This window comes from Erinaceus europaeus, chromosome 1 (genome assembly GCF_950295315.1).
Source record: "Erinaceus europaeus chromosome 1, mEriEur2.1, whole genome shotgun sequence".
Taxonomy (NCBI): Eukaryota; Metazoa; Chordata; class Mammalia; order Eulipotyphla; family Erinaceidae; genus Erinaceus; species Erinaceus europaeus.
The window spans coordinates 141,612,484-141,638,336 of NC_080162.1; the positions used below are offsets into that span (position 1 = coordinate 141,612,484).

Sequence of the window (25,853 nt, forward strand, 5' to 3'; positions counted from 1 at the left end):
GAATCTGGGGAATGTTATGCATGTAAAAAAAAAAAAAAAGAAGTAGAAACGCAAAGCAGAAATTGACTGAGTTTGGAGTATGGCACCAAAGTAAGAAAGCAGAAGTATACTAGAGTTTGCAGTGAGTACCCTCCCTAACACTTCCTTTCCACTATTCCAAGCTTTGGGTCCATGATTGCTCAACAATTTGTTTGGCTTTGTATGTTAACTCTCTTTTCAGCCACCAGGTTCCAGATGCCATCAGGATGCCGGCCAGGCTTCCCTGGACTGAAGACCCCACCAATATGTCCTGGAGCTCAGCTTCCCCAGAGACCCACCCTACTAGGGAAAGAGAGAGGCAGACTGGAAGTATGGACCGACCAGTCAACGCCCATGTTCAGCGGGGAAGCAATTACAGAAGCCAGACCTTCTACCTTCTGCAACCCTCAATGACCCTGGGTCCATGCTCCCAAAGGGATAGAGATGGGAAAGCTACTGGGGAGGGGGTGAGATATGGAGATTGGGCGGTGGGAATTGTGTGGAATTGTACCCCTCCTACCCTATGGTTTTGTTAATTAATCCTTTCTTAAATAAAAATAAAAATAAAAAAAGACAAAAACAAAGAAAAAAAGAGCAGGAGGAGGGGTGGGAGGTTGATAGCATAATGGTTATGCAAAGAGACTCTCATGCCTGAAGCACTGGAGTCCCAGGTTCAGTCCCCAGCACCACTATGAACCAGAAAGCTAAGAAGACTCTGGTGTTTCTCTCTCTGTCTCTTTTTTCCCCAACCCCCTCATTAAAATAAAACTCAGGTTATGTCACCCACAAAACCATAAGCCAGAACTGAATAGTGCTTTGATAAAGAGAGGGAAGGAGGAAAGGAGTGAGGGAGGGAGGGAGGGAGGGAGAATGAAAGAAAAGGAAAAAGGAAGGATAGCCAAACCTCCTCTCATTTAGTGTGAGAATGTGAGATGATGGTGATGGGGTCACAGAGCTTTGGTGGGGTGTGTGGTGGCTCACAACAAACACCAAGTATGGGGATGAAAATGCTCCTGAAATCTTACAGTCATGGAGAACAATCTTCAATCACTCATACAAACCTTAAACATGGGCAGAGGATTTGAACAGACAGACATTTATCTAAAGAAGACACACAAACTGGCAACCAGCAAGAAATACACTCACTACTGAACTCAGTGGTGTCTTGCACCAAAGTAAGACTCTGGGGGTGGGGGTGGAGTGGGGGAGGGTTCGGGTCCTGGATCATGATGGCGGAGGAGGACCTAGTGGGGGTTGAATTGTTATGTGGAAAACTGAGAAATGTTATGCATGCACAAAAAATATTGTATTTTACTGTCAACTGTAAACCATTAATCCCCCAATAAAGAAATTAAAAAAAAAAAAAACCTGCTCAAAATCATCCTTCAGGGAAATGCAGGGGGTCACAACAAGATGCCACTTGATACCACAGGGTGGCAGCAGTGCTGGTGAAGATGTGGAGGAAAAGGAGCCCTCACTCACTGTAGCTGTTAATGGAAAGGACGCTGTCACTTTGGAAAACAGTCTGGCAGGTCCTCTCATGGTTCTAAACAGAGTGACTACAGGACCTAGGAATTTTGCTACTGGTTACAGACCAAAGAAAAACAAATACATATTTCCACACAAAAAAGACATGTGGGAGTCTGGCGGTAGTGCAGCGGGTTAAACACATGTGGCGCAAAGCTCAAGGACCGGTGTAAGGATCCCGGTTGAACCCCAGGCTCCCCACCTGCAGAGGAGTCGCTTCACAGGCAGTGAAACAGGTGTGAAATGTCTATTCTTCTTCTTCTTCTATTTTAATTTTTTATATTTATTTTCCCTTTTGTTGCCCTTTTTTTTTTTTGTAATTACTGCTGTTGGTGTTGTCATTGTTGTATAGGACAGAGAGAAATGGAGAGAGGAGGGGGAGAGAAAGATAAACACCTGCAGACCTGCTTCATGGTTTGTGAAGCGACTCCCTTGCAGGTGGGGAGCTGTTGGCTGGAACCAGGATCCTTACGCCTGTCCTTGTGCTTCGCGCCATGTGGCTTAACCCACTGCACCACCGCCCGACTCCCGAAATGTCTTTCACTCCCTTTCTTTGTCTTCCCCTCCTCTCTCCATTTCTCTTTGTCCTGTCCAACAACGATGACATCAATAACAACAATAATAATAACTACAACAAAAACAAGGGCAACACAAAGGTAAATAAAAAAAACAGACACATGAATGCACATGGCAGCCATTATTCCTAGCCATCAAAAAGTGAAAACAACACAGTGCTCATCCATGCATAAATGTATAACTAGAAGTCAGTACATCCAAGCGATGGAAAACTACCATAAGGATTTTAAAAAGGGAGTAAATTACCGATGCATGCTACAGTATAGAGAGCGGGGCAGGCAGTGCACACCTGGTTAAGCGCACACATCATGCTGTGCAAGGACCCAGTTTCAAGCCCCCAGTCCCCACCTGCAGGGGAAAGCTTCTCAAGTGGTAAAGCAGGGCTGCAAGTGTTTCTCAGTCTCTCTCCCTTTCTCTCCCCCCCTCCATTTCTTTGTGTCTATCCAATATATAAATAAAATGTAACAATACAACATGAAGACATATACTTTATATATACATTATTTATAAGAGAAAAGAAATAATACATAATGAAAGGAACCAGATACAAAAAAAAAAAACCCATATATTACATGCTTGCACTATACTGAGTGGAGTTTGCAGAATACACATATGTATAGAAGTATTCAATAGTCACTGACTAATCCTAAACCAAAAGAGAAGCTTCAGCTGTGGCCTCTTTCACTCTCTAAACAACATTTTAGAGATAAGAGCTTTTTTACGCAGGGGCGTTCATCAACACTTCTTTCTGGCACTGTGCTTTTGGTTTTTATAGTTAAGGTAACTGAGGTAGAGGGCGAGCAACTTGCCTAAGGTCACACAACTAGGAAGTACCTGGATCAGGATACAGGTACAGATCATTTGGCTGCAGGCCCCAACACTTAGGCCACCTAAAAAGCACACCTTTTCATGAAACTCAGTTATATTAACTCTGATAAACAAGTGACAGAAATAACTTAAAAACTACTGAATTCGGTGTCAACTTATGACCTCTTCCTAGTGACTATTTCCCATTTACAAGCACTAATATCCAAAATACAACACAGACCCATGGAGACTGATATGAAGGCAGACATGTAAGCATATTAGACATAATTCTACTATAGCAGAGACCTCCTGTTATTATTACAAAGCAATTTATCTGGTTTCTGTCAGGGGCGTATTAGCTACCATGGTCACCTAAACAAGTAACTTATTTTACAAAGTATTCATTCAGAGATTCATCAGGCTTCTACTTCTGTAATGAATTCCATTTTAAGTTTTAAATGACTTGCAAAACCAGTTTCTTCATGCAAAACAAGACTGTCAGGGGCATTTTCTAAGTAGACTAGTAAGCTACAGATGCTATCAGCGACGTATACATGGATGCACACCTGACTGTAACATATTTTTTTTTGCCTCCAGGGGCTTGGTGCCTGCATTATGAATCCACTGCTCCTGGAGGCCATTTATTCCCATTTTCTTGCCCTTGTTGTCATGCTTGTTGTAGCTGTCATAGCTGTTGTTGTTGGATAGGACAGAGAGAAATTGAGAGAGGAAGGGAAGACAGAGAGGAGAGAAAGACACCTGCAGACCTGCTACACTGCTTGCGAAGCGACCCCCTGCCAGTGGGAAGCTGGGGGCTCGAACCGGGATCCTTACGCCGGGCCCTTGTGCTTTGCGCCATGTGCCCTTAACCTGCTGCGCTACTGCCCAGCTCCTGACTGTAACATTTTAACCAGAAGAAATAAATTTCAAAGCATCTTACCTTTGAGAATCCAAGTTCCACAAGTAATCTGTCAGCTACAAACTCAATGTACTGTTTCATCAAAATACAATTCATCCCAATGAGACCAACTGGCAAGGCTTCTGTTAAAAACTCCTGAGATATAAACAAAGACAGAAGAAAGTACAAAAGCTAAACAATAAATGTGCATTTCTCAAATAAAAATGAGATTTAGTTTTATTAGCCCTCTTAGTAATTTTTTAACAGTCATTTTTATTGGTGAGTAACAGTTAAGCCACTCATCTTATTCAAGGACATGTTACAGCAAATTCTTCCAACACTGCAAATTATGTCTATTTGTTTAAAAAAATGTTTCAGTGGTATGGAACTAAACCCCAGTGATCTTACAATTTTGTAAATCATTATGAAATCACTAACAAAACAAAAAAAAAAACCTTTAAAAATGTTTGGGGGTATTTCTCTTCACATTACTTTACACTTCCAAGTGGACAAAATAAATTGAAACTATCAAATCACTGGCATTTATATACTGGACAAGGGCCAGAGAAATCACACACTGGGCAGGGCATACACCTTGCCATGTATGGAGCCCAACACTGAGCTCCAGCACCACAGAGGAGGTGTCATGATCCCAGAGGAAGCTCCAGTGCTATGGTATCTCTCCTTCTCTGTCTTCCCCTTTCATTCTTCATATAAATGAAAATGCAACCTGGGACAGTGAAATTGCACATACCAAAGGCCCCAGCTTCATGAAATTAATAAACAGCTGGGTTTGGGTGGATGGTCATGCACCTGGTTAAGCACTCACATTACAGTGCGCAAGGACCCAGGTTCAAGGCCCAGGTCCCCACCTGCAGGGGGAAAGCTTCACGAGTGGTGAGGCAAGACTACAGCTGTCTCTCTGTCTCTTCCCCTCTCTATTTCTCCCCCCCTCTCAATTTCTCTCTGTCTCTATGCAATAATAAATAAATAACATTCGCAAGACCAATATTTAAGTGCTTTCTCAATAGACAAAAGGAGGTCTGAGTTTTATGAAGAGCTGAGCAACTCTTCCACTGTGATTTGTTGAAGGAAAATCGACAAAAGTTTGTAACGGAAATAAAAAAATTTTAAATATATAAATAAAATCATTGCGAATAAAAAAGAAAAGAGGATATTGTGTTCTAAAACATCTAGAAAAAGATTCAATAAAGATGATTGTTTTAGGGAATAGGTCTATGAGAGGAGGGTTAGAGAGAAAAGTTAACAAAGAAAATAAGACACAGAAATCAATCCACAGGTTAGGCGGCAAACCAAACCCCAAGTATACTGGAAGGCAGATGCACAGTATTAACTGAGTAATAATAAAAACTTATGAACTGCTGGGTTGTTAGGAAAGCTATAATGTATTTTTTTTTTTCCCCTCCAGGGTTATTGCTGGGATCGGTGCCTGCACCATGAATCCACCACTCCTGAAGGTCATTTTTCCCCCTTTTGTTGCCCCTGTTGTTGTAGCCTCGCTGTGGTCATCATTATTACTACTGTTGATGTTATTCGTCGTTGGATAGGACAGAAAGAAATGGAGAGAGGAGGGGAAGACAGAGAGGGGGAGAGAAAGACAGATACCTGCAGACCTGCTTCACCGCTTGTGAAGACTCCCCTGCAGGTGGAGCTCGAACCGGGATCCTTACGCTGGTCCTTGTGCTTTGCACGACGTGTGCTTAACCCACTGCGCCACCGCCCGACCCCATAATGTATTTTTTTAACGTTTGTCAAAGGCATTTTTTTCATATTAATTAGTGATTTATATGACTGCAAATTGATAGGAGTGTACATAAACACTATTCCCATCACCAAAAGACTGTCCCATCCCCTCCGCGCCCCCCCCACCCCGCCCCAATGAAGCCGAACATTCACCCTCACCCTCACCCTCCACCCAGGGTTTTTTCTTTGGTGCCCTACTCCAGATTCAGTCAACTCCTGCTTTGAATTTCCCTTTCTGTTCTTCTTTCTCAACTTCTGTTTATCATCCCATACTCGTCTTTATCTTTCTGACCTAGCTCATTTAACATAATTTCTTCTAGCTCCATCCACGATGAGTCAGAGAAGGTGGGTTCATTGTTCTTAATAGCTGCGTAATATTCCATTGTGTATATATACCACAGCTTTCTCAGCTACTCATCAAAGGTAATTTATTTATATAAAGATCAAAGATCAGTCAATGACACGTTGCCTGTTTCGTTTGATAATGTTTTGCCATCTTTCATAGCTTCATAATTCCTTGCTCATGGGACATGTTTTTTGTCAGCAAACAAGTGAACAAGGTGCTGACCTATAGCCTCATCTGAACTGAAGATTGTACTGTGCAAAGAGTTTTGCAGAGAACAAAACAAGTCTGAGGGTGCAAGGTTAGGTGAGTACAGTGGGTGTGGCAGCATATCCCTTCCTAGCTCCAATAACTTTTTAAAATATTTATTTATTCCCTTTTGTTGCCCTTGTTGTTTTATTGTTGTAGTTATCTTTGTTGTTACTGATGTCATTGTTGTTGGATAGGACAGAGAGAAATGGAGAGAGATGGGGAAGACAGAGGGGGGAGAGAAAGATAGACACCTGCAGACCTGCTTCACCACCTGTGAAGTGACTCCCCTGCAGGTGGGGAGCCGGGGGCTTGAACCTGGATCCTTAAGCCAGTCCTTGTACTTTGCGCTACCTGCACTTAACCTGCTGCGCTACCACCCAACTCCCCCAATAATGTTTTTTTTAAGGATTTTATTTATTAATGAGAAAGATAGGTGGAGAGAGAGAGAGAGAGAGAGAGAGAGGGAGAGAGAGAACGAGAACACACCAGACGTCACTCAGTCCATGTGCTGCCAGGGACTGAACCCGGGCCCTCATGCTTGAAAGTCCACTGCTTTTACCCACTGCACCACCTCCTAGAACACACTCCAATATTTTTTGGCAGGTGATCAAATGTGTGAGTGGCCTTGCACTGCCATGATGGGACAGAACTCCCTTTATGATTAGTGACCTCTGGATGTTTCTGGACAATACATTTGTCCAAACTGCCTAACTGCCAACAGTGTGCATCTGAACTGTTTGCTTTTTATCCGTGAGCCATCTCACAGGGACGGAGACTGTATGGGCCCCACACTGTTGTACACACTTCACTGTGCATCACCAGTCATCCAACACTTTGGAAGAGGACCATTTTCCTCCCATATATTATCAAGCCTGCTTACACATCCCAGGTCCTCACACTGCTTCTGTAGTCTGGTACGGTATAACGAGGGTCTCTCTGAATCAAAGTCTTTATTTTGTCATTGACTTGGGTGGGCCTTCCTGACCGAGTGTCTGAGATCAAAATCACCAGCATGGAATCTTGTGAACCACCATTGGCACTGACATTCTTTTTTTTTTTTTTAAGATTTTATTTATTTATTAATGAGAAAGATAGGACGAGAGAGAAAGAACCAGACATCACTCTGGCACATGTGCTGCTGGAGATCGAACTCAGGACCTCATGCTTGAGTGTCCAAAGCTTTATCACTGCACCACCTCCCGGACCATGGCACTAACATTCTTGGAGAGCACCATCATTATAGACTTTACACAGGCTTTCACAACAGACACTAGCTCTTCCCTTTATGGAAGTAAAACAGCAAAATACGACAAAAATGCAGTTTGGTCCTCCATCTACATCTTGTTGTAGAAAATCTCTAAAACTCAACCAAATTGCTTGCTTTTTTCTAATACAGTTAGAACCTGTCGAATGGCAGAGCAATAACACAGATGCAAACGGCTCCAGAACTTTCCAAACTGAGCTAGCGCCATCTGCTTTGAAAATGTGTCATGGCTTTTCTGGCAACCCAGAATGTGGATTTTGTTCTCAAAACAAAGACACCAGAGTGCATTTCCTGTCTTTTCTGCCTGCCAACATAAAAACAATGACTATGAAGTTATTTTTTTTAACTTTTAAAAAAGCTCTTTTTAAAAATTTTTAAACTTTTAAAAAAATATTTATTTATTCCCTTTTTGTTGACCTTGTTTTGTTGTTGTAGTTATTGTTGTTGTTGTTGGACAGGACAGAGAGAAATAGAGAGAGGAGGGGAAGACAGAGAGAGGAGAGAAAGATAGACACCTGCAGACCTGCTTCACCGCTTGTGAAGCAATTCCCCTGCAGGTGAGGATCCGGGGGCTCAAATAGGGATCCTTATGCTGGTCCTTGCTGTACCACCTGTGCTTAACCAACTGCGCTACCACCTGACTCCCAATTTTTAAACTTTATTCTATTTGATAGAACAGAGAAGAATTGAGAAGGGTGGATATATAGAGGGAGAGAGACAGAGAGACACTTGCAGCCCTGCTTCACCACTTGTGAAGCTTTCCCCCTGCAGGTAGGGACCAGGGATTTGAACCCGGGTCCTTGCGTACTGTAACGTGAGCACTTAATCAGACGCATCTCTGCCTGGCCCCTACACTAGCTCTTTCAAATGATAAAAACATATCCTTGGCAGAGAATCTAGATCTTCCTAGTCAGAGGTGTTTTAATACTATGAAATTAAATTTGACCATTCATTAAGTCATTCATTTATTCATTCTATAAATATTTGATGCATGCTTTAAACTATACATGCTGCTGGGTTTCTGAGAATATAAACAAATAAGAAATCACCACTGCTTCTAGTAGCTACAAATATATGACTAAAATAATTTAGCTTGTCATGACATGAAATTTGATAGGGTAAGGTAATAGAAAAAAAAAAAGTCCTGCACATGTGGCGCAAAGCACAAGAACCGGCATAAAGATCCTGGTTCAAGAGTCCGGCTCCCCACCTGTAGAGGAGTCACTTCACGGGCAGTGAAGCAGGTCTGCAGGTGTCTGTCTTTCTCTCCCCCTCTCTGTTTTCCCTTCCTCTCTCAATTTCTCTCTGTCCTATCTAACAATGACAACATCAATAACAACAATAATAGCAACAATGAAAAAGAACAAGGGCAACAAAGGGAAAAATAAATTAATTAAAAAAAAATTTTTTAAAGAAAAAAGTCCCCTAAATAGATTTATATATATAAAGCCTTATCATATAATAAAGATAGACATAAATAAATTATAAAATAAGTTTAACATATCATAAATTGGTATTGTCAACTTAGCCATATAAAATTACTGATAATAGGTGCCAGGTGGTGCTGCACCTGGTTAAGCTCACATATTACAGTGTAAAAGGACCCAGGTTCAAGCCCTTGATCCCCACCTGCTGGGTAAGTTTCATGAGTGGTGAAGCAGGGCTTGCAAGTGTCTCTCTGTCTCTCTAAATCTCTCCCACCCTTCTCTATTTCTCTCTGTTTCTACCCAATAATAAATAAATAAATAAATAAATAATTTTAAAAAGAGAATAATCTTATAAAAATAAAATAAAATTATTGATATTTATTTTGATGTAAAAAATGACAATTTCATATAAAGTAACCTAATATAATGATGGTATCAACATCAAAGAGATGTATTAATTATGTATGCTTCCCTACTTACCTGCTCAATTTCAACAGCATTAACAATAATGTCCCTAACCCTTTCTTCTGAAGGCTTGTTTACTAAGTATTGAAACATCAGACATGCGAAGTCACAGTGAAGTCCCTAAGACAGAAGAAAAATGTATAGTCAGAGAGTGTTTAACCAGCCCTTTTTCATGCCGTGATGTGTCAGGCATGCTATAAAAGCAGGCTCTTGGAAAGCAATCTGATATTTCTGAAAGCTAGAAAAAGTGATATTTAATAGGGTCAGAGTTTTTCTTGCTTTCAAATCTTATTAAGATGCCAATTATAATAACTTACAGTAGATCATTACCATTACCAGAAAAATCTTAGCTCATCCACACAGAAGAAGAAATTAGCTAACAACAACAAATCAGTTGTTGTTTTGGGGAAAGGAAAATAAAGCAGGAAAAATGGCAGAGTGAAAATCCATTTATTTCTAGTGTCTAAAAAAAAAAAGTAAGAAATGATTGGGAAATAATAAAACATTCAAAGAATAGGTTATACGTAGTCCAGGCAGTGGTGCCGTAAATAAAGCACTGGACTCTCAAGTATAAGGTCCTGAGTTCAATCCCCAGCAGCAAATGTATGATGACTACTACATTACAGAAAAAGACCCCAGCAGCACATGTACTGGAGTGATGTTTGGTTCTTTCTCCCTCTCCTCCTATCTTTCTCCATGATTAATAAATAAATAAATATCTTTTAAAAACAGGCTGCATTTAAAAACTCCACATTTACATTCAAAAAAGAATAACCAAATATAAAAATGTAATCAGTGCAATGAAATGGATACCATCTACATCTGCAGAATACAGAAACAATACTGTGGATAACTCGGCCAAAGAAGAAACTTAATTTATGGAATAGCTGCAGAATAGCTGGCTCTGCACATATTAGACATAGAGTAGAATAATTCTCTATTCTCAAGTAATGAGAGGGGAGAGCAGGAAGGATGAGACTGTAATAGTCAGGATTCCAAGACCCAGGACAGATGGTATAATGTTGAAAGCAACAGAAGAAAACATCAAAGTGTCAAAACAAAGGAGATATAAAGATATAAAGGAGATATAAAGAGGTCAGGGATTCAGAAAGATGGAGTTTCTAACAAAATTCATAAGAGACTTACACCAAGGCAGAATCAGTTAACATTTCTGAGCTACGAAGAAAAAAAAAAAAAACAATTCTATAAGCCACAGAGGGTAGAGTGGCCAAGTAGGATTGCGCACTTGGAAGAAGAACAAATTAGAGTGGCTAGAACAACTAGACATTTTCTAATGAATCGCCAGAAATCTCAAAGACAGCTTAAAGATAAGCCTCAAATCAAAATATTGTATCCCCAACAGCTAACATGCACTCAAGTATTTGGTGTTTGAGGTCTGGAAAGTGTCGGGGATAAGGATGAAGTTTTGACTCCCTGGGGGTTGATTCCACGGGGATGGGTAAGACCACCTGAGAGTCTTGTTCCATGAAGGAGAGTAAATTGCAAACACAGGTGTACACTGACATGTTAGGATGAGCAGAAGACACCAACAAGGAATAGTTGGTTGAAGAGGGCAGGGGAAAACACATGGTCTTAAAAGCCCAAGGAAAAATGACTTCAAACTTTCTTTTAATGACCAGGATGTGCCACCGTCAGCATTTCCCAAAAGAAAGCAGTATGAGTGAACACCAGGTGTGAACCCAAATATAAGTAGATTAACATATTACTCCTTACTTCATCTCTGCTGATGAGCTCATTGGAAAAAGTGAGTCCAGGCATGAGGCCTCTTTTTTTTAGCCAAAATATAGCAGCGAAAGATCCTGAAAAGAAAATTCCTTCTACAGCAGCGAAGGCTACCACCCTTTCCCCTAGGAGACAAAAGATATTTCATTTTCTGGTATATCCTATAAAGCAGACATTTCTAAGTCTAAATACATATTTTCTACATATATTTTTATAACAATCCTGCAACTCTCTGGCAAGAAAAAAAAATCAGTAAATTAGTGTTATGGCCAAGGGTTTTTAGGGGGGAAATCTCACACTTCTACCTAGTAGACCAGGAAAATATATGAACCTCAAATCTTGTATCAGACAGTGGATTCCTGTAGGTCTTTGTATTATGACAAAAGAGAGCATTTTACTTTATTATGTTAATTCTTCTTCTTCTTACCAGAGCACTGACTAGCTCTGGCTTATGCTACTATCTACTCCTGACCAAAAGAGCATTTTATATGTACTAGATAAAATGTCCTATATTGAAAGCAAGATTACTGTCTTCTGCTATGCACAGGACTGCCCAGTTTCTGAGGATATACACTATTATTCAAGGGCTCCTAAAATGTCCATAAAGACTTCACACCTATAACATCATCCTCAGGAAGCTTATAGGTACAACTCCAAAGCATCATTTTAAGTTCCTTCTGTCACCACATTGCACATGTCTTGAAGAAGTTACATGTGTTATGGCTAGGTGGTAGCACACCTGGTTAAGCACACAAGTTATAATGCTCAAGGACCGAGGTTCAAGCCTCTCGTCCCCACCTGCAGGGGGAAAGCTTCATGAGTAGTGAAGCTGTACTGCAGGTGTCTCTCTCTCTCCTTTTTAAAATATCTTATTTATTCATTTATTAGAGATGAAGAAATTGAGAGGGGAAGAGCATATAGAGAGGGAGAGAAACAGAAAGACACTTGCAGCCCTACTTCACCATTCATGAAGCCTTCCCCCTGCAGGTGGGGACTGGGTGTCTTAAACCTGGGTCCTTGCACACAGTAACATGTGTGTTTAACCAGGAGCACACCACCTGGCCCCTTCTCTCTTCCTCTTTATATCCCCCTTTCCCTGTCGATTTCTGGCTGTCTCCCTGTAATAAATAAATAAATACAGTTTTTAAAAAATTAAAAAAAAAAAGAAATGACATGTGTTTTAGGTGTCTCTTTAGGGAGAAAAGCTTGGTCTGTAAGACTGAGAAGCCAACCTTGCTGAGCTGCAGAACCAGCTGCAGATGTTACCTAGCTGATGACAGCACCGCTACCTAGCATGTCACTCCTCCTCACAGGACCAAACCAAAATCAGGGACTCAACACGTGTGTCTTCAGTGGAAAATACACAAACAATAGATGATAAAAGACATAACAGTCTTCACTGTAGATATAAGTTAAACTTTTATCCAGAAAACAGGTATTTATAGCTTCCAGAATAGGTGCAACAGAAGTATTTAAATTTCAGATAAAGAAAAATTAGTAAGTTTTGATGTCTCTAAATAGTGTTTAAACAAGTCCTTACTCTTTTCTCTCATGATCTAAAACAAATCAGATCAATTACTTGCCTATTAAGGGTCCAAAACATGAGAAAACAAAATCATTTTATTTCTTGGAGCCAGGTGGTGGCACACTTGGTTAAGCGTACATATTATAGTGTAGAAGGACCCAGGTTTGAGCCCCTGGTCACCACCTACAAGGGGAAAGCGTCACAAGTGGCAAAGCAGGGCTGCAGGTGTCTCTGTCTCTTGTCCTTTCTATTTCCCCTCCCCTCTCAATTTCCCTCTGTCTCTATCCAGTAGTAAATAAATAAAATTAAATTTAAACTTTTTGCTTTATTTTTATCATTTTAAAAAGCCACCTGAAAAGAAAAGCAGAATAAATGTAAATTTAAAAAGCACGTGGTGACCACACATTGTGTAGGAACACCAGGAGAACACTGTATGTATCAAGTATGGTCTGTGCTGAATGTAAATATACTAGTGGAAGTAACCACTGTGCTCTGCTGACTCTGACAACACAAATGGCTCCTCAGCTGGTTGTTAAGTGGAAAGTTTTCACTAGTTTAACATGTGGATTGCCAGCATCTCTTCTTCTATTAGGTATGCACTGCACAGCTGTGGTTGATACACTCGATTTCTGTGTTTAAGAAGAGCAAGACAGGTAGACCCTAGGGCACTGCTCTGGCATGCACAGTGCTGAGGGTCAACATGGGGCCTCACTCGCCAAGTGCTGCACATCGCCTGCTGAGGTGTCTCCTCAGGCATCAACCAACATTACGCCAATGTCATGGGCACATTGATATGTCAGGTGACTGAACTGTAACTTAACTTGCACACTGTTGATAAAGGAGGACACTTTTCATTAGAATGAGATGGTGCAGTCACAGGAATGCTTGGGAGAATGAAGGCCACTTCTTGTTGGAGAAGGATTAAAGGAGTGTGAGGCGTACATTTTCACAAAGTCTTGAGAACAGGGGCCAGGTAGGGGTGCACCTGGTTAGATTCTCATATTACAATGTGCAAGGACCTGAGTTCGAGCCCCTGGTCCCCACCTGCATGAGGAAAGCTTCATGAGTGGCGAAGCAAGGCTGTAGGTGTCTCTCTGTCTCTTCCTCTCTTTCTCTCCCCCTTCCCTCTCAATTTCTCAGTTTGTCTCTATCCAAAATAAATAAATAAAATTATTTTTAAAAAAAGTTTTCAGAACAAATGTGAACCAGATAGATCGCCCGCCCCCCCCCCCACACACATTTATTGTAAAAGTCATAATGAAAGTGGAACACTTCACAGAACACATGCTTTTGTGAGCTTTCTGTTTATCACCACCTGGTCATGCTACTGTTTTCCATACATCCTGAACACACTGGGATTTCCCTTCTTTTTCTCTAAAACCAATGCATTTCATCATACATATATATATATACATACATACATATATAATTGGATAGAGACAGCCAGAAATTGAGAGGGAATGGGGAGATAGAAAGGGAAAGAGAGGGGCCAGGCAGTGGCACACCTGATTAAACACACACATTATAGTGCACAAGGATGCAGGTTCAAGCCCCTGGTCCCCACCTGCAGGGGGAAAACTTCACAAGTGGTGAATTAGTGCTGCAGGTATCTCTCTCTCTCTCTCTCCCTTTCAATGCCCTTCTCCCCCCCTCAATTTCTGTCTCTACCCATAATAAATAAAAATATTTTTTAAAAGGAGAGGGAAAGAGAGAGACAGCCCTGCTTCACCACTTGCAAAGCTTTCCTTCTGCAGGTGGGGCCTGGGGGTTTGAACCTGTGTCTTTGAGAATTGTAATGTATGTGTTTAACCAGATGCAAAACTGCCTGGCCCCTCACACTACTATCTTTTTAAAATTACTATCTTAAACTATTATCTTTTTAAAATTACCTTTCTGTCATGATTTCATCATGGTATTTTTCAAAGGCTACATAACATATTCCAGTAGTCTGAAAAGCATAGTAAAATAATCCTCTGTTTTCTTTTTACTTATTTTTTTAATATTTTATTTATTTTCCTTTTTTGTTGCCCTTGTTGTTTTTATCATTGTTGTGATTATTATTATTTGTTGTTATTGATATTGTTGTTGCTAGATAGGACAGAGAGAACTGGAGAAAGGAAGGGAAGACAGAGATGGGGAGAGAAAGACACCTACAGACCTACTTCACCACTTGTGAAGCGACCCCCCTGCAGGTGGGGAGCCGGGGGCTTGAACTGGGATCCTTACAATGATCCTTGAGTTTGGTGCCATGTACGTTTAACCCACTGCGCTACAGCCCGACCCCTGAGTCCTCTGTTTTCTAACAGCATATCTGAGCAAGTCTGATCACTCTCACATTTCAATTAAATCAACATTCTGCAGCAAATCGCATGCAGATACCAATATAATCCACTTGTCTTCTATTAAATCAAACACTGGAGAGTTTTGTAAAGATCTAGAATCACCCCATTCTTCTCATCAAGTGTCTTTGAAAAATAAAGTGTTTTTCATAAATATATTATCTGTGTTAAAAATGAGTTATTAGTTATTTTAAAAATGCTTTAATATAGATTTAATGTTTCTCAGATTTAATTTCTAGTAGAGAAATATCAATAACTCACACACCTGGGCAAAGTCCTTAATTTTTAAGAGGGCAAAAAAATTCTGACACCACAGGTCTTGAGATCTGTTTCACTACATAATGAATAAAAGCAGAAAACAACAACCAATTATGAAGTAGGTAAGAATGAGACAGGTACTTACAGCAATTCAAGTTAAATATCCAAACACTTCAATAAAATTTAGTTAAAGTTTTTATTGAGCAGCAGAAAGTAGCTCATTTGGATAGTACACCTGCTTTGCCATTTGTGCAAGCCAAAGCTTTGTCTGGTCTCTGCTGCAATGGGAAGTCGGTTGCTGTGGTATCTTTCCCTTCCTCCCTGTCTCTGTCTCTGCCTCTCTGTATACAATATATCTCAAAAATCCAGCCCAGAGCAGTGACACTCCAGTGATAACAACAAAAATAAATATTTTCTGAGAGCCCCCAAGTAAGTTTCTGTGAGAGAGAGCATATGTTCACACGTATCCGTAAACTACTGCAAAATATGTACCTGAAAGCAGAAGTACACTAGAGTCTGCAGTGAGTACCCCCCTAACACTTCCTCTCCACTATTCCAAGCTTTGGGTCCATGATTGCTCAACAATTTGTTTGGCTTCGTATGTTAACTCTCTTTTCAGTCACCAGGTTCCAGATGTCATCAGGCTTCCCTACACTGAAGACCCCACCAATGTGTCCTGGAGCTCAGCTTCCCCAGAGACCCACCCTCCTAGGGAAAGAGAGAGGCAGACTGGGAGTATGGACCGACCAGTCAACGCCCATGTTCAGCGGGGAAGCAATTACAGAAGCCAGACCTTCCACCTTCTGCAACCCACAATGACCCTGGGTCCATGCTCCCCGAGGGATGGAGAATGGGAAAGCTATCAGGGGAGGGGGTGGGATATGGAGATTGGGTGGTGGGAATTGTGTGGAGTTGTACCCCTCCTACCCTATGGTTTTGTTAATTAATCCTTTCTTAAATAAAAAAGAAAAAAAAAGAAAATACAATTTTAATCATTCCCTTGAAAAAATGTTATCAGATTTCAATTCATCCTGATGGGTGCTTCTATTTATCTATGAAAAATAAGTTTGCTGTGACAAACTGTTCCTTGACCTAGTTGAGTGCACTAATTTTCAGCAACTGTGTTCTTTGAACAATGTGAAGATTTTGACTTGCTCTATATCCTTAAAACAGACATATCTAAAAGCAAAAATTACAGACTGCTGAAACACTCCTGTCATATTCTATGTGCCAAATTTTATTTACCTGCATCTTAACTTTCCAACTCATTCAACAGAGGACAGCTTTAGACTCTTCTGTCACACACTTTGTAGGAAGAATGGTTCTGTTAAAGATGCATATCTGAGACTCTGAATTCCTTCCTATTCTGTGGCATTGACAGTCAAAACACAGTGTTGAGAAGCAAACTTGATCAGACATAAATTGACAAATATATAAATTAAAACTACATACCGAAAGTAGATTTTCTATCTGCTATCCATCGCAAGGCCCAATCTGCTTTTTTCTTAACATAGGGCATTGTTTCAATTGCATTAAATAAAAATTCCCTATAAAAACAAAGTCATTCACTTGTCATTTAAAAACTGGAATAAATTTGCATAGGTTAATCAGAGGTATTAACTGTAGCTTCTTTATGTTATGCTACCAGAACTACCTGTAGGGCTTTTTTTAAAAAAATTTTGTTTATTTAATTTTTTAAACCAGAGCACTGCTCAGCTCTGGCTTATTATGGTGGTGCGGGGGATTGAATCTGAGACTTTGGAGCCAGCCTCAGATATGAGAGTCACTTTGCATAACCATTAAACTATCCCTGCCCGGTGGCGTTTGTTTGTTTGTTCTTACATGCCTATAAACTACAGAAATAAAGGCTGAGTTATGGTCTGATAGAAATCTAACTAAATTAGCTCTCAGGCAGAAGTTGAAAAACAAGATCAGAAACGAAAACACAAGTAGAACCTGAAATGGAATTGGCATATCGCACCAAAGTAAAAGACTCTGGGGTGGGTGGGTGGGGAGAATACAGGGCCATGAAGGATGATAAATGACATAGTGGGGGTTGTATTGTTAAATGGGAAACTGGGGAATGTTATGCATGTACAAACTGTTGTATTTACTGTTGAATGTAAAACATTAATTCCCCAATAAAGAAATAAATTTAAAAAAAAAGATAGCTAAAAAAAAAATCTAACTAAATTAGAATACTAATTGCTAAATAGGTTGTGCTCCACAGATTAACAGATACTATCCAAGTTTATTTTAGCCCACTATATTAGTAATGTATAGAAAACATTACACTCCCAAATAGCCATATTTGAATAATATTTCCCTAAAGGCTCTGGAGTAAATTCTGTTCTCAGCACAATGAAGCACTAAAATCTTTACAGATAATACCTTTTCTTGGGATCCCTGATATAGGTATCTATTAGCAAACTGTACATCTCTGAGTGAACATTCTCGATGAGAATCTGAAAGCCATAGAAACAGCGTGCCTCTGGAACCTGCACCTCCTGACTAAAGCGTTCCACCTAAAGAAATAAGAGAAAAAAGTCAACAATATTCATACGCCTTTACCATATTTGGGAGCTACTCTCTTTCCTGATCCAGATTCCTAGCCCTTTTTCCAGCCATGGCATCATCTCCCCAGACCATAACTTAGGTCCACCTGCATATCAGATGTCAGGCTCAGAAAAAAAAAAAAAAAAACTAGTATAGCCACAGGCCCTTTGGAATATAACTACAATGTGCCTACTAATTATGTACAAAACAGAGACACCCCACACACACACACACTCTTCATCTGAACTATTTCAACCCTTAGGTTCATGATTAGTCAACAATTTTTTTGGCTTTATATGTTAACTCTCTTTTCAGCCACCAGGTTCCAGATGCTACCATGATGCCAAACAGACCTCCCTGGGCAATGACCCCACCAATGTGTCCTGGAGCCCTGCCTCCCCAGAGCCCTGCCCCACTAGGGAAAGAAAGAGAGAGAGGCTGGGAGTATGGATCGACCTGCCAATGCCCAGGTTTAGCAGGGAAGCAATTACAGAAGCCAGACCTTCCACCTTCTGCACCCCATAATGACCCTGGGTCCATACTCCCAGAGGGATAAAGAATAGGAAAGCTATCAGGGAAGGGGATGGGATATGGAGTGGGAATTGTGTGTAGTTGTACCCCTCCTATCCTATGGTTTTTGTCAGTGTTTTCTTTTTATAAATAATTTAAAAAAAAAAAAAAATCTACCTACAAGCCATTAAAAAAAGAAATGAGAAAAAACAGTCCAATTCTTTGGGCTCTCATTAGCTACTACTAATCAAAATCTGGACATAAGAAATATCACTTCTTTGAAGACTAAGAAAACACAAAGCAGAACTTAGACTGGGTTTGCTGTATTGCACCAAAGTAAAAGACTCTGGGTGAGGTGGGAGAGTTCAGGTCCTAGAACATGATGGCAGAAGAGGACCTAGAGGGGCTTGAATTGTTATGTGGAAAACTGAGAAATGCTACACATGTATAAACCACTGTATTTTACTGTTGACTACAAGCCATTAATCCCCCCCATAAAAAAAAAACTGTACACATATGAGAAAAAATCATGTTGAGTGAAATAAGTCAGAAACAGAAGGATGAATATGGGAGGATCTCACTCTCAGGCCGAAGTTGAAAAACAAGATCAGAAAAGAAAACACAAGTAGAACCTGAAATGGAATTGGCATATGGCACCAAAGTAACAGACTCTGGGGTGGGTGGGTGGAGAAAAAAAAAAAAAAAAAAAAAAAAAGAAAAAAAAATCATCATCACTTCAAAATTTCCTGCCCTACCGCCAACAGATCAGAGAGGCATTATGGATTATTTTAAGTACAATGTTTAGCATCAAAACTACACCAAGTAGTGAAATTCATTGAGCTAATAAGCACACACAAACACACACTGCTTAAATATCAAATAAATGTCACAATATCTAACAAAAAGTATTATTTTAATCTTAAGGCATCCCTGTTCCCCAACAATTGAAACCCCTTGCAGTTTATGGTGAAACTTCATATGTTTATATCTATAAGAAATCATGTCCCCTGGCTAACTATAAGCTTAAAATTGAGTAATCAGAACCCAGTGCTTTATTATAAGCTATTATAAGTAATTATAATTACTAAGGTAGTTTCTCTATGAGGATTACTACTTAAGGGTAAAAATCAACATGGCACTTATATATTCTAAGTAGCTGTGATCTAATATGCTTGACTCCGTGGTATTCTACTGGTCAGAGAGTGTAAACGCATCCTCTCCTACGACACTGCATCAAAAATACATTTCCAAGTGCTAGGCTTCATCTAATTAAAGTCTTAGACACTGTTGTTCAGGCACTGCCAATATCATCAATGAACTGCTTAATGGGAACAATAAGTACAATAAAAAAATATCTTACCAAATTTTCATTTACGATTCCATCACTGGCTGCAAAAAAGGCCAAGATGTGAGAGATAAAATATTTCTCATCCGGTGTAAGCTTGTTCCAGTGAGGGAGGTCCTTTGACAAGTCAACCTGGAGCAAGATTTTAAAAACATTTAATGGGAAGTTAAACTGCTTAGTGTTTGTAAAACTAACTTCCTTCTCTGAGTTAAGGAAGGGCATCTCATGAGCAGTAAAAATATAAGGAAAAACTGTCAACATCACTGTTATAGACTATGTATTCATATTCCTACAAAATCCATATATTGAGGTTGTATTGGTATATGGAAATGTTATGCATGTACAAACTATTGTACTTTACTATAAACCATTAATCCCCCAATAAAGAAAGAAAAACAGAAAAAAAGAAAACAAATGTACCAAAAAAATTCATAGATTGAAATCTAAACCCCAACATGATGGTGTTTGGCACTGAGGCCCTTGAAAACTTAGTAGGTCATGAAGGTGGAGTCCTCGTAAATAAAGTAGGGCCCTTATCAAAGTAAAGTTTCCCTATCAAAGTAATCTCAAGTTTTTTGGTCCCATCTGCCATGCGCAGAGAATGGTTAAGTATCAGTAGGTGGGTCCAGATATATAATGTGCTGGTGTCTGAGTTTTAAATTCATAGTCTCTCAACAGTGAGAAACAAACTTCTGTTGTTGTTTATAAACCATCTAGTCCCTTCTATATCATTATAGAAGCCCAAAATGACAAGGTAATTACAAAAATATACTATAAAAATTAAGAGTCTAGGGAGTCAGGCAGTAGCACGGGTTAAGCCCACGTGGTGCAAAGCTGCAAAACGCAAGGACCAGTGTAAAGATCCCCGTTCCAGGTCCCGGCTCCCCACCTGCAGGGGAGTCGCTTCACAAGGGGTCTATCTTTCTCTCCCGCTCTCTGTCTTCCCCTTCTCTCTCGATTTCTCTGTTCTATCCAACAACGAAGACATCAGTAACAACAACAATAATAACCACAACAATAAAACAACAAGGACAACAAAAGGGAATAAATAAAAAATAAACTATAAAAAATACTTTTAAAAAAATTAAGAGTCTGAAGGAATCTGTAATAGCCAATGAAAAGGCTAAGTGTGCTGTGCTTAAGGGTAGCGCACAGGACTTACACGTCTGAGACCCCAAATTTAATCCTGGAGACTGCATAGATCAGAGGGAAGCTCTAGAGCCTCTCTATCTATCTGTCAGGTTGCGTCAGGGGAGAGAGAAGAGTCCGGAACGGGAACACAAATCTTTATTCACGGGCCCCAGAGTTGGATGCAAGCGGGCTCAGCAGTTCGGCCACATGGAGCTAGCAAAATGGCCGCCTCCCACTGTGCCCAACAGGCGGAAGGCAGAAGAGAAAAAACAAGAGACAAACCGGAACAGCAGCGGGATTTATAGGGTGAAGCCAAAAGTGGCAAGTCAGACAGGATTGGCTAGGAAAGGGGGTGGAGAGAGGCAAAAGTCATGTTGGGAAGGTGGAAGCCTCCTTAGCAACTGTTGCAATGGTTTTAACTGAACTAGCAATACCCTGATGGGATAACGTGGTGGATATCTGTAAATAATACTAGCATGGAAATATAGTGGTTTGTGGGCCCTGCCAATGTTTGACCACATCTGCACAATTTCCCAACACTATCTATCTATCTCATATAAACTAAATAAAATATTTTTAAAAAATAAACAGCAGCAGGGTCTTACAGTTACACCCAGTTAAGTGTACATATCACCAAGTGCAAGGACCTATGTTTGAGCCCCAGCTCCCCACCTGCAGGGGGGATGCTTCATAAGCAGTGAAGCAGGTCTGTTTCTCCCTATCTTCCTGTCCTCTCTCAATTTCTTGTCACATCTAATTTACAAAAAGAAGAAGAAGAAAGAGGAGGAGGAGGAGGAGGAGAAAAGAAAGAAAAAAAAAGTGGCCATCAGGAACTAATTCATTGTGCTGGCATCAAGCCCCAGCAACAACCCTGGAGACAATAAGAATAAATAAATAAATAAATAAATAAATAAATAAATAAATAATGCAAGCAGCCTGGGAGGTGGTTGTTCAGTGGATAAAGCAACAGAGTCACAATACTATAAGCTTCAATTCAATCCCCAGCACCGTACACACTAGAATAAAGCTCTGGTTCTCTCTCCCTGGCTGTCATAATTAAATAAGTAAGTCCAAAGCCTGGGCAGTGACACACCACCATGCAAGAGGATCTCAGTCCAAGCCTCTGTAAGGGAAGGTTCACAAACTGTGGAGCAGTACTGCAGGTACCCTCTCTCCCTCTCTCTTTCTTGTCTCTATCAAAAGAAGAAATAAAAATGGCCACTGGGAGTGGAGGGGCCATGCAGGTGTCAAATCCCCACAATAACCCTGGTGGTAATAAATAAACCATAAAAAATAAAATGAACCAATATGTGGCTGACTTTTCTTCAGAATATGTACCTTAATCTTGTGATAGACGGCCTATAACATATAGACAGTTTCCAAATGAATGTAAAGAAACCCAAGTGCTATAAGTACTGTTTTAATTTGATGAATGACAAAACCACCTGTGTAGTACATCTGTTCTCTTAACCACAGCAAACAAAACCCTTTCTAAAAACCACAGACAGTTAGGAATGGTCAGGTATGCCAAGTGCTATGACCTCGTTTGAAAAGACTGGGCTTTGGAGTTGTCTGGGGATTGGCTTTCCATTCTACATGCTAACTGCATCGTAACAAGAATATTGGCGACATAACTGAGATGGGTAAGCTGGCATTGCAGCAGAAAAACAAAACAAAACAGTGTCTTCTGATGTAGAATGTGCTTCTCCATTCCTTAGAAAAACAACTCGAATTTACATAGCATCTATGAAGTGCCATGTAGCATTCTGAACACCTGAGCAAGTCTTGCATCCTACCAGCCGAGTCATCTCCCTGGCCTTGAACCCTTCTGTTCTCACGTATACAGCCAACCTCTGAAAAACTGACAGGTACACAGATGGATTCAAATATCTCCATCAAGTATGGGGCTGGGAAAATAGCATTATGATTATGCAAATGCTCTGAGGGCCTAGGTTCTCTAACTGGCACCACAAGTCAGAGTTGAACAGTGATGTGTTAACAAACAAAACAAAAAACGCAGACAGAAGCAACTATGCAAGTATAAGCACAGAGCAAGAATGACATGCAGATATTCAATGACGAAGAGGTAACAGTTATCTCCCATGAGGGGTGACGAGCTGTCCTTACCAAGCCAATAATTATTCCCCACCTTGCGTTCAACACGTTTCCTAGAGGAAAATAACCACACTAACTGAGAGCTTTCTTTTTAAAAAAATATTTATTTATTTATTCCCTTTTGTTGCCCTTGTTGTAGTTATTATTGATGTTGTCGTTGTTGGATAGGACTGAGAGAAATGGAGAGAGGAGGGGAAGACAAAGTGGGGGAGAGAAAGACAGACACCTGCTTCACTGCTTGTGAAGCGACTCCCCTGCAGGTGGCGAGCCGGGGGCTCAAACTGGGATCCTTCCACCGGTCCTTGTGCTTTGCGTCACCTGCACTTTACCCGCTGTGCTACCGCCCAACTCCCAACAGAGAGCTTTTGACAGTAAGTCCAGCCTGTGGGAGCAGCTGTTCAGGACTGATGTGGCTGAGGGCAGCTCCGGGTTGGGAGGGACACCAGGAACCCAGCCTGGCAACTCAGGTATGCCTTGCCCAAGTGGGCAGACTCTCCAGGTGACAGTTCTCCTCGTACAAGCAGTTAAGTCTCTCAGCTAGAAGCTGAGGCCCTAAGGCTTTTTCACTTGTATGTTTTTGGCAGCAGTCAAATTTTTATATATCCTGCTGACCATAAATAAAGACCACTCTTATTTGATCAGAGCAAACCAAACATCTAGGAACAGAAAATGTTCTAAGAAAGGACTAGGCGGTGGCATACCCATTACCATGAACAAGAACCTGGGTTCAAGCTCCCACTCCCCACCTGCAAGGGGGAAGCTTTATGAGCAGTGAAGCAGGTCTGCAGGTCTCTTTCTCCCTCCCTTTCTATCTTTTGTCTGCCTCCCCCATGTCAATTTCTCTCTGTCCTATCTAATAAACAGGAAAAGAAAAAAAGGGGGGAGGCGAGGAATGACCACCAGAAGCCCCAGAGATAACCCTGGTGGCAATTAAATTAAAAAAAAAAAAAAAAAAGGAAAATTTCAAGAGTTATTGGAGGGCTAGCAAAATAGCTCACCTGGGTAGTGTTCTGCTTTGTTATGTGTGCAAATCAGGTTTGAGCCTGGCATCCACCTCATTACAAGAAGCTTTGGTGCTGTGGTCCCTTTCACTTTCTCTTTTGCCTTAGTGCCTCTCTAAAACAAACAGCAACTAGTGTATGTGTGCGTGTGTGTGTGTGTGTGTCTGTGTCCCAGCAGGCTGAGATGTCCTATGTGTATGTGTCCATCTGTGTGTCTGTGTATGTATCCTAGCAGGCTGAGAGATGTGTGTGTGTGTGTCTCTGTGTGTGAGTCACCTATGTGTGTGTCTGTGTATAACGTAGCAGGCTGAGCTGTTTTTTTATTCCCCCCACAGGGAAACAGGATGTAGACAGCACTGCAAACACAAAACATTAGAAAACACTGTTCAGCCTTAGTAATTCTAGATATCAGCATGTACAACATGGTATGAGTCTACCAGCATGACCTCCAATAAGCTAACACTTCTCATGTCCTGTAATAGATGTGGCCACTGGACCATGAACACTGTAAAGGTGATGCCACGCACCTCTTCGGCTGTCCAGAAGGATGCTTGTGCCTGTTTGTACATCTTCCAAATGTCGGGATACTGGATGGGAAAGATGACAAACCGCCGGGAGCTCTTCCTTAGGAGTGGCTCTTCATCCAGCCCTGCTTTGTGGTCACTGAGCGCTGAAGGTGGCCTCTTTGGGAAACAAACCACAAACACCAATTTTGTTGTTACCTTTTCCCCCTTGATTCATGTCTAAACACAGGCCTGGGAAAGTTAGGAGAATGTCTCAAGACTAGAAACTGGTTTGTCTAAGTTAAATACTGACAACCAACTGGTATCAGATCAACAGTCACTGGCTGACTGAGTGCTAACAGGAAGCTAGTTAACTTTTCTGAGTCTTGGCTTCCTCATCAGTAATATAACACTGATCTCATACACTAATATTGGCAATTAAAAGTACTTCAAAGAGAGGCTAGTACATAATATACACTCAAAAAGTTCTGTTACTGTTGCCACTTTGTTGATAAACACCAAATAGACACACAACTGTTATGATGGATAATTTGCTAAGTTTGTGAACAAAATGCCCCTCGATGCCTCTTTCAGAGACAGAGATAGAATCTGCTCACACCGACAAGCCACTACTATTTTTTTCTAATATTTTTAAAAATTTTACTTATTTATTTTTATGTTTTATTTTCCCATCTTAACAGAAATGCTAAAATATTTCTCTGAAAACTGTTTACCAGGCAGGGGTAGACAGCATAATAGTTATGCAAAGAGACTCTCATGCCTAAGGTTCCAAAATGCCAGGTTTAATTCCCCACACCACCATAACCAGAGCTGAGCAGGGCTATGGTAAAAAAAACAAAACAAACAAACAAAACAAACAAAAAACCAAACCTGTGTACACCTATACTCATAGCAGCACAACTTGTAATAGCCAAAACCTGGAAGCAATCTAGATATCTAACAACAGATGAGTGGCTGAGCAAGTTGTGGTCTATATATACAATGGAATTCTACTCAGCTGTTAACAATGATGCATTCACCTTCTTCACCTCATCTTGGATGGTGCTTGAAGGAATCATGTGAAGTGAGATCAGCCAGAAAGAGAAGGAAGAATATAGGATGATCTCAATCAAAGACAGAAGTTGAAAAATAAGAACAGAAGGGAAATCAGAACTTGGACTGGAGTTGGTGTACTACACCAAAGAAAAGGACTCTGTGGGTTTGGGGGTGGGGATGTTCAGGTCCTGGAACATGATGGGAGAGAAAGACCTAGCAAGGGTTGAATTGTTATGTGGCAAACTGAGAAATGTACACATGTACCAACTACTGTATTTAACTGTCTACTATAAGCCATTAATCCCCCCAATGAAGAAAAAACATATCAGTCTCTGTTCATCTGAAGGCTTAGAGAGGGAGAATTAAAATTCAAAGTCAAATTTAAAAAATAGTAACTGGATATTTGAAACATTTTTAGCCCACAGTATTC

The 25,853-nt window shown here is 40.6% G+C and overlaps 1 protein-coding gene across 3 annotated transcripts in view; it reads right to left on the bottom strand.

Annotated features, from left to right (window-relative positions):
* The window catches only part of RRM2B (ribonucleotide reductase regulatory TP53 inducible subunit M2B), a 45,894-nt gene that overhangs the window by 10,461 nt on the left and 9,580 nt on the right, over positions 1-25,853 (bottom strand). For 2 of the 3 annotated variants that reach the window (XM_060196372.1, XM_060196367.1), the window contains exons 2-8: positions 24,392-24,547; positions 19,633-19,749; positions 17,598-17,731; positions 16,659-16,753; positions 11,076-11,209; positions 9,357-9,461; positions 3,869-3,982 (exon numbers count right to left, since the gene is read on the bottom strand). In XM_060196372.1, coding sequence (XP_060052355.1) covers positions 3,869-3,982; positions 9,357-9,461; positions 11,076-11,209; positions 16,659-16,753; positions 17,598-17,731; positions 19,633-19,749; positions 24,392-24,547 — 855 coding nt within the window. Of the gene's footprint in view, positions 1-548; positions 3,620-3,868; positions 3,983-9,356; positions 9,462-11,075; positions 11,210-16,658; positions 16,754-17,597; positions 17,732-19,632; positions 19,750-24,391; positions 24,548-25,853 lie in introns of those variants that run through there. The other variant, XM_060196380.1, reaches the window with a different exon arrangement.